Source organism: Trichechus manatus, unplaced genomic scaffold (assembly GCF_000243295.1).
Source record: "Trichechus manatus latirostris isolate Lorelei unplaced genomic scaffold, TriManLat1.0 scaffold00070, whole genome shotgun sequence".
Taxonomy (NCBI): Eukaryota; Metazoa; Chordata; class Mammalia; order Sirenia; family Trichechidae; genus Trichechus; species Trichechus manatus.
The window spans coordinates 13,267,378-13,277,072 of NW_004444006.1; the positions used below are offsets into that span (position 1 = coordinate 13,267,378).

General features: G+C 36.6%; 1 protein-coding gene across 2 annotated transcripts in view; it reads left to right on the top strand.

The window, feature by feature from the left end:
- UPRT (uracil phosphoribosyltransferase homolog) overlaps positions 1–6,443 on the top strand; it is a 50,247-nt gene extending 43,804 nt beyond the window's left edge. For both annotated transcript variants that reach the window (XM_004380169.2, XM_023734697.1), the window contains one exon: positions 4,215–6,443. In XM_004380169.2, coding sequence (XP_004380226.1) covers positions 4,215–4,321 — 107 coding nt within the window. In that variant the 3' untranslated portion in view covers positions 4,322–6,443. The remainder of the gene's footprint in view (positions 1–4,214) is intronic.
- Positions 6,444–9,695: the final 3,252 nt, after the last annotated feature.

Below are 9,695 nucleotides of genomic sequence, written 5' to 3' on the forward strand. Positions count from 1 at the left end.
TGCAACGAGAAAGAACAATGATGAATCTGTGAAGCATCTCATAACATGGATGAAACTGGAGGACATTATGCTGAGTGAAATAAGTCAGTCACAAAAGGACAAATATTGTATGAGACCTGTATTGTAAAAACTCATGAAAAAGGTATACACAAAAAGTAACAATCTTTGTTGGTTAGGAGGGATGTGAGGGGTCGGGGGGGAATACTAAATAGGCAATAGATAAGTGGTATCTTTGGTGAAGGATGAGACAGTGCACAATACTGGGGAAACCAGCACAACTTGTAAAAGGAAAGGTCATGGAAGCTCCATAGACATACCCAGACTCCCTGAGGGACTGAATTGCTGGGTGGAGAGTTGTGGAGACCATGGTCTCAGGGAACATCTAGCTCAATTGGCCTAACACAGTTTATAAAGACAATGTTCTATATTCTACCTCGGTGAGTAGCGTCTTGGGTCTTCAAAACCTGTGAGTGGCCATCTAAGATACTCCACTGGTCTCATCCCTTCAGGAGCAAGGGAGAATGAAGAGAACAGGACACAAGGAAAAGATTAGTCCAAAGGACTAACCAACCACAGCTACCAAGGCCTCCAGCAGTCTGAGTCCAATACAGCTGGATGGTGCCTGGCTACCACCACTGACTGCTCTGACCGGAATCACAACAGCAGGTTCCAGACAGAGCTGGAGAAGGATGTAGAAAAAAATTCTAACACACAAAAAAAGACCAGATTTACTGGCCTGAAAGAAACTGGAGAATCCCCAAGAGTATGGCCCCGACACCCTTCTAGCTCAGTGGTGAAGTCACTTCCGAGGTTCACCGTTCAGCCGGGGATTGGACAGCCCCATAGAACAAAACATGACTAAAGAGGCACAGCAGCCCTGGGGCAAAGACTAGAAGGCAGAAGGGGACAGGAAAGCTGGTGATAGGGAACCATGGGTTGAGTAAGGACAGTGTAGACATGTAGAGTGGGGTTGTTAACCCTTGTCATAGGGCAACATGTGTACTAACTGTTTAATGAGAAACTATTTTGTTCTATAAACCTTCATCTAAAGTGAGAATAGCAGCACAACTGGAAGAACATAATCAATGTCACTGAACTGTACATGTAGAAATTTTTGAAATGGTGTATCTTTGGCTATGTATATTTTCACCAAAAAAACAAAAGAAGTCGAGATGGGTGAGGGTTGACGTGGCGTGTTGTTAACCAATGTCATAAAACAATATATGTAGTGACTGTTATAATGATAAAGTATTTGTTCTGTAAACCTTCACCTAAAGTACAATTAAAAAAAAGCAAGGATGTCACCTTGAGGACTAAGGTGCGTCTGACCCAAGCCATGGTGTTTTCCATCACCTCATATGCGTGAGAAAGCTGGATAATGAATAACCGAAGAAGAATTGATGCGTTTGAATTGTAGTGTTGGCAAAGAATATTGAATATACCATGGACTGTCAAAAGAAGAAACAAATCTGTCTTGGAAGAAGTACCTTGGAAGCAAGGATGGTGAGACTTCGTCTTATGTACTTTGTACATGTTATCAGGAGGGATCAGTCCCTGGAGAAGGACATCATGCTTGGTAAAGTAGATGGTCATCGAAGAAGAGGAAGACCCTCAAGGAGATGGATTGACACAGTGGCTGCAACAGTGGGCTCAAGCATAACAACGATTGTGAGGATGGCGCAGGACCAGGCAGCGTTTCCTTCTGTTGTGAATAGGGTCGCTGTGAATCGGAACTGACTCGACGGCACCAAACAACAACAATAAGCATTGTCCCTACTTTTTCTTTCATCATCTTTATAATTTTAGGTTTTATATTTAGGTCTTTGAGCCATCTTGAATTAGTATTTGTGTATGGTGTGAGGTATGAGTCCTGTTTCATTTTTTTACAGATGTCATCTAGTTTTGCCAGCACCATTTTTTGAAGAGACTTGCTTTTCCCCATTTAATGGACTTCTGGCCTTTCTGAAAGATAAGCTGACCGCGGGTAGATAGATTTACATCTGGGTTCTCAATTCCGTTCCATCGGTCTATGTGTCTGTCATTGTATGAGTACCAGGCTGTTTTGTCTACCGTGGGTATATAGTAGGTTCTGAGATCAGGTAGTGTGAGGCCTGCTACTTTGTTCTTCAGTAATGCTTTACTTATCTGGGGTCTCTTTCTTTTCCATATAATGTTTATGAGTAGTTTTTCCATCTCGTTAAAGAATGCTGGTGGTATTTGAATCGGGATTTCATCCTTTCTGTAGATCGCTTTGTGGGTAGGATTGACATTTTTACAATGTTGATTCTTCCTATCCATGAGCATGGTATGTTTTTTCATTTATGTAGGTCTTTTTTGGTTTTTTGCAGTAGTGTTTTGTAGTTTTCTTTGTATAGGTCTCTTACATCCCTGGTTAGATTTATTCCTAAGTATTTTATTTTATTAGGTGCTATTATAAATGCTATTGTTTTCCTGATTTCCTTTTTGTAGTTCTCTTTGTGTTTAGCAATCCAGCTGATTTTTGTATGCTGATCTTGCATCCTGCTACTCTGCTGAATCTTTCTATTAGTTCCAGTAGGTTTCTTGTGGAATGTTTAGCATTCAAAATGGCCAATACCAATCCATTTCAGCTCAGTAATGCCTAGTATATTGATGTTTATGCATTCCATTTCATTTTTGACGATTTCTAATTTTCCTAGATTCGTACTTTGTACATTCCACATTCCTATTATTAATGGATGTTTGCAGCTATTTCTTCTCATTTTGAATTTTTCCACATCGTCAAATGAAAGATCACCAAGCTTAGAGGTGACAAATACAAATTATGACTATGATTTGACTTGAACTACCCTAACAAATTATGACAAATACAATAAATGACTAACCAAATCAGACTTGGATTTAACATGGAACCAAATCAATCTTTTCTCAGGATGAGAGGCTAGACAAATGTACAGTATTATTTCAATTTCGGTTTTAAATGCAAACACAGTATTAATAGTGATTATCTCAGGATAGTGGGATTCCAGGTGATTTTCACTTTATTTTTAAGCTTTTTTTGTATTTTCTAAATGTTCTACAATGAATTTCTATTTGTCTCATAATTGAACATAAAGAGAAATACATAGCTATTAGCCAAGATGTTTCTTCATTTCCAAAGGTTTTAAGTCTCAGCCAACCCTGAAGAGGCTCTAGAGTATCTTGTTGAGCAGGCTGCCTTTAGTAGGCCTTTGTGTAGGAATTTAGGCCTGTTTGATTACTTTCGTATGTCATAACCAAAAATTGCCTGTGTTTCAAATGTGGTTTGCCTAGTCATCCTTGTATACTAATGCAGGTAGCACTGAAAACATTAAAATAAGCAAATAATTATAGTGCTTTCTGCCTTTGGGAGTAGAAAAGTAAGCTCTTTAATGTTAGTATGAGAAGTCTTCCTTTAGTCCTAATTGTCTGCAGTAGACTAGTATACTATTCTTTGACATCACAGCTGAAAAAATCTTATTCTGTGGCACTCTTGCTATGGCTTTTCATTTTGACTGGAATCCTCTCAGTTGCTGTCGTGTCGATTCCAACTCATGGCGACCCCACGTGTGTCAGAGTACAGCTCTGCTCCATAGAGTTTTCAATGACTGATTTTTCGGAAATAGATTGCCAGGCCTTTCTTTTCAGGCTCCTTTCAGTTAGCAGCCAAACACATTAACCATTTGCACCTAGCCAGTCCTAGTTCACTTGTTCTTCTCATCCATTTCCTCAAAGCTAGAGTCGTAAGTTCTAAAAAGCTAGCTTGCTCTGACACACCAAAGAAGTCGTGTACTTGTTACATAGTGTTCCAGTTGGGAAACTAATCATCTCATCTAGGATCCTGTTTCCAGAAAGGATTGTATTCTCTCATTTCAGCTACCTTTAAAACAAAACAAAACAAAACAAAAACTCTTCAGAGAAAAAGTTGCTATAACTGAATAACTACATTTTTCAAATCTTGAAAATGAAACAATTTGATTCTAAGAATTATTAGTTAGTAGGTGGGAGTATAGTCTGACTGCTATCAAAGTTTTTCAGATATCAAACATTATATAAACTAAGTAGAGATTAACTGAGTCTGATTAGGTATCCAAAGGTCATTGCTCTCTGTCCTTTGCCAATATTAGACCTAGTGACTGATTGTAAAATTCCTGAATTCTGACTACTGTTACCAAAAAATCCTGGCATAACAACAATTTTCCTTTTATCTTTTGAAGGTGCCAAATCAATCATTCAGGAGTTTCCAGAGATCACAATTTTAACTACTGAAGTTCATCCTGTTGCACCTACACATTTTGGACAGAAATACTTTGGAACAGACTAAGTTATTGAAGAAAAATGAATCATCTTGTATAATATTATAGTTATGTTTTGAGTTTCTACTTGTTTTACTAATTTACTGAGGAATGGTAAAGAAAATTGTGTTAGAGATGCTTTTTAATTTTGGAAATAGGTATAGTAAAAAGGAACTATATGAGGTTTATTTTATTTGGTTGGCACTAAATTCAGTAATGTGGTACATACAACTCTTAGAAAAGATGGAAATTTTAATAATATGCTTATGCAAATTGCTAGACCCTCAGTGCATTGAAACTGTTCCCTAATCTGTGAACTGCTCGGTTTGGAGGTGGCTTGCAGCCACATATAAAACCCAAATGAGAGTCAGTTCTTTGGCCCACTATAGTTTGCATTTTGCTTTTAGCTCTAGAGAGATTACATGTATGTGGCTCTTGTCACCTCCCTCTACTGTTTGCTTCCCGGTACTGTACATGCTGGTAACTTGGAGAGGAGAAAAAAGAATGCCTCCTGGAATTTTACATTTCCATTACTGTTCTAATGCAATTGGCAGACCCAGGATGTATGGTTGACTCTTCAGTCAGGCATTATGTTCTTCATGGCTCATTTCCCAAACAGTGCCTTGCCAGGCTATACTGCCGTATAGAAGATGGTGGGGCATTTTCAGCAACTGAAACTGTAACACAGACTGAACCAGGGATGTCAGGATGCTGATAAGGGAGAGCTAAGTACTATTAATGTCATCAATCCTCTAGAAGAGAATTGGTTGATTTTCTGAGGTGTGGGGGAAAAGGGTGGTTTGTTTCTGGGTTTTATGGATAGTAAGTTTTTTTTTTAATTTCGATATTTCTACTAGAAACCTTTATTTGGAAGTTAGTTATTTTGCATATTTGTCAACTGTATATATATTAAAATGGAAAAAAAATCATGTTTTAAAAGAAAATCCCTAACATTTATGTGTTCATATTTAGACTTCTGAAAGGGAGAGAAACCATTTTAGAAATCAATGTTTGTGTTCTGAAACCTGCTTATAAAACCCCAATCTTGTTTTACTTTGATATTAAAACATTTTAACAGTGGTGGTTCGTTGATTACTTGGTTGATTATATTCTCATGGCCCCAGAGGCAGCTGTTGTGGGCCTCTGTTCTTTTAGAGCAGAAGGTAATATCTCAGAAAGAACCAAAGCTTGATGAAAGTGAGCACAGGTTGGGGGAGAGGAAGGAAGCCTGTGTAGAATGGGCTACATTTTCCCTTTGGAACCTAGGAATACTTGGAGAATTTTGCTAAATTTTTCCCTTTATTTTTGAAGTCTGTCATATAATCAAACTGAGATTAACTGATAGATTAGTTCTTCATATTCTATCATATTAAAATTCTTCCACTGCAAATGTTACTTTCAAGTTATTATTGAAATTGTCATCTATACTTGTCAGTTAATTGTTTTGATGCAATATGGATTTTGTCTGCTCCTGATTTGCAGAAGCTATAACTAGAGCCCATTAAAGCCAAACTATTTATCCGTTTGTCCCAGTAAAGATGTGAGCTGCAAAATTAAATAGAGACCAGATCTACTTTAGATCAATGCATTGAATTAATTGGAAAGGTGATACCGCTGTTGTGAGTTAGTTCTTATGTTAGGACTTTGTTTGAAGTGACTTTCCAGAACATCAGAAACGTTCATATTCAAATGTACATATAACCACATTTCAAGCAATTTATTTTTATATCATCAGCCAGGTTATATTTAACATGTCTCTGTTCCTTTTCATCAGGGAACATGATTGGTAGTTGATTACATTTGATTCCACATGGATGACCTAGCAGGTACAGTAGGAATTATTCACTGGGGTCATATTCCCCACTGATGTTTGTCCTCTACCCTCCTTCAGATTTCAAGAAAAATTGTAACTACATCTTTTGAAATTTGAGTCTTTTTAGCAAATGAGGCATTATTTATAGGGCTAATCATCTGCAAGATTCTTTGGACCTGGGAAATTTACTAAACTTGACATAAGATTAACAGACTTTTCAAAACAAGATTGTTTTTAATGAATGATTATTGAAGAAAGAAACCCTAACAAGAAAAATGACACTCGAATAGCATATAGCAGTGATTCTCAAATTGAGTATGCATCACAATCACCTGGAGGGCCACAGATTGCTGGGCCATAACGCAAGTTTCTGAGTCAGCAAGTCTGGGGTAGGGCCTGAGGATTTGCATTTCTAGTACGTTTCCAGGTGATGCTGATGTTTCTGGTTTGGGGACCACACTTTGATTTCAAACATTTCTTCATTTCTAATATAAGCATTTAGTGATATAAATTTCTCTACAAACACTGATTTAGTTGTATCCCACAAATTTTGATATGTTGTGTTTTTCTTTCAGGTCAAATACTTTCTCATATATTTCCCTTTTGATTTCTTCTTTGATCCAGAGTTAATTGTAAATGTTATTTAACTTCCAAATATTTATAGGATTTTTCAGACTTCTGTTATTGATTCCTAATTTAATTCCATTGTGATCAGAGAATATACTTTGTATGATTTGAATCCTTTTAAATTTATTGAAACTTGCTTTATGTCCCAAAATATGGTCTCTCTTGTTAAGTATTCTGTATGCACTTGAAAAGTACGTGTATGCTGCTGTTGTTGGGTAGAATGTTCTAGAAATGTCAGTTAGATCAAGTTATTAAGATCTTCTATTTCCTTACTGATTTTCTGTCTCCTTGTTCTACCAGTTATTGAAAGAGAGGTGTTGAAATCTCTGACTAAAATTGCAGATTTGTCTGTTTTTCCTTTCAGTTCTATCAGTTTTTGCTTCATGAACTTTGGAGCTCTATTTTTAGGTGCATAAACTTTTAGGATTATTGTATCTTCATGGTGGATTGACCTTTTATCATTATGAAATGTCACCTTTTATCCCTGATCATATTATTTGCTCTGACATCTAGTTTGTCTGATATTAATATAGACATTCTAGATTTCTTTTGAATAGTGTTAGCATGACATATCTTTTTCCCTCCTTTTAACTTTAACCTATTTGTGTTTCATACTTAAACTCTTGCTTTCTTTTTAATCCATTTTGACAGCCTCTGACTTTTAACTGGGATGTTTAGACCATTTTCATTGAATGTGATTATTGATATGATTGGAATTAAATCTATTATCTTCCTATTTGTCCCATTTGTTCTTTTTTCAGTTTTTCTTCTCTTTCTACCTTCTTTTGAATTATTATCTATGATTCCATCTTATTTCATTTGTTGTCTTATTAGATATAATGCTTTGTTTTTTTTAGTTGTGTCTTTAGTGTCTATAGTATACATCTTTAACTTATCACAGTCCACATATGATATAAGAACTTAAACAATATATTTTCATGTTCCCCTCCCCAGCCTTTGTGCTATTATTGTCATACATTTTACTTCTACACATTATAAACCCCACAATACATTGTTATTTTTGCTTTCAAAAGTTGTTTCTTAAAGAGATGTAAAAAGGGATAAGAAAAAAATGTATTTTTTATTTACCCGCATACTTAACATTTTTGGTGTTTTCCATTTCTTTGTGTAGATCCAGATTTTCATTTTGCATTATTTTCCTTCTGCCTGAAGGACTTTGTTTAATATTTCTTGTATTGTAGTTCTCCTACTGATGAATTCTTTCAGCTTTTGTGTGTCTGGAAAAGTCTTTATTTCGCCTTCACTCTTGAAAGATATTTCACTGGTATAGAATTCTAGGTTGGCAGCTATTTTTCTTTCAGTACTTTAAAGCTTTGCTCCCCTGTCTTCTTTTTTTAAATTGCTTTGATGAGACGTCTGCTGTTATTCTTCCATTTACATTTAATGTAATCATTGCTGAGGTAGGATTTTTATCTGCCATTTTGCTATTTGTTTTCTATGTCTTATGCCTTTTTGTTCCTCTGTTCCTCCATTACTGCCTTCTTTTCCATTAATTAGATATTTTCTAGTGTATCTGTGTCAGAGGTACCCTAGGCCACCCCAGGATTCACAGTCATTATATTCACTGTCATGTTTTATTACAACAAAAGGATACAAAGCAAAATCAGCAAAGGGAAAAGACACATGGGGCAAAGTCTGGAGAAAACCAGTTGCAAGCTTCCAAGAAGCCTCTCCCAGTGGAGTTGCACAGGATGCTCTTAATTCCTCTAGCTGCAAATTGTAGTACCATGGGTGAAGTGCTGTCTACCAGAGAAGCATTCTTGAGACTAAGAGTCCAAGGTTTTTATTAGGGTTTGGTCACATAGGAACACATTACCTGTATCATTTATCACAGTTACTGAAACTCCAGACCACCAGAAGGAAAGCAGGTATTCACCATAAATCACGTTGTTTATGCAGAGTGTCTAGACAAACTGGTACAGTATGGTTCAAAGCTTTGAGCATACAAAACACTCTTTATCAGTCAGAACATTCTAAGAACCCAATTCCCAGGAACCAGACAAGGGCCATTCATGAAAACAGACCCCTCTGGGAATGTGTAGGGTTTGAGCAACTCAGACTTGCTGAGTCAACTCTTTCCTGCACAGTCCACCCTCCTGGTCCTTGGTCCAGACTCTGTTACAGGAAAATGATCATATTTTTCTGAGCATCTGTATTTAGTATAGCATTTGTATAACAGATATAGTAATAATATCAGTGTATGTCCAGCATTTGGAGGAGCCAGTATAGGGCAGGGATACATGAAGAAGCAACTAATCCATCTTATAAAGCCATTGCATATATCTTCATATCTTTGAATTATTTGTTTCCAGTTTGTCTACAGCTATTTTTACTTTTTAATAAACTTGTGCAGAACTATTTTGCATATTAATTAGGTGATAGTTAATTAGATCTAGTTCAACCTCAGGCCAGTCATTTTCCATTGATATCACATCCTGAGGAGGTGTTAATTCCCAATACATTTGATTATTAATATCTGTATTATCATATGGCTTATTTACATAAGATAAAACCAGCAATGCCAGTGTTACATCATATCACATTATGGTTATGGTACAATTCAGTTTCATTGCACAATAAGTCAGTAAGACTTAGAGAACTATTTATTATACCTTCTCAACAGAATTAGCTCTTTCCCATAGAGTAGATATTATGGATATGCATTGCCACAATTGGCCAGGATTTGGCTATTTCCAAGTTCTAAGTCAGGTGGAGACAAAGCCAGTCATCTTGTCTCACTCAGTACACATGATTATACTGAGACTGTTTCCATTGTGTGCTGTTATATAGCAGGGCCTGTTTCCCTCCTATGAGGAGTACCAAAAAAAAAAAAAACAAAAAAACAAAAACCAAACCCATTGCTGTTGAGTCGATTCTGACTCATAGTGACTCTATAGGACAGAGTAGAACTTCCCCATAGGGTTTCCAAGGAGCGCCTGGTG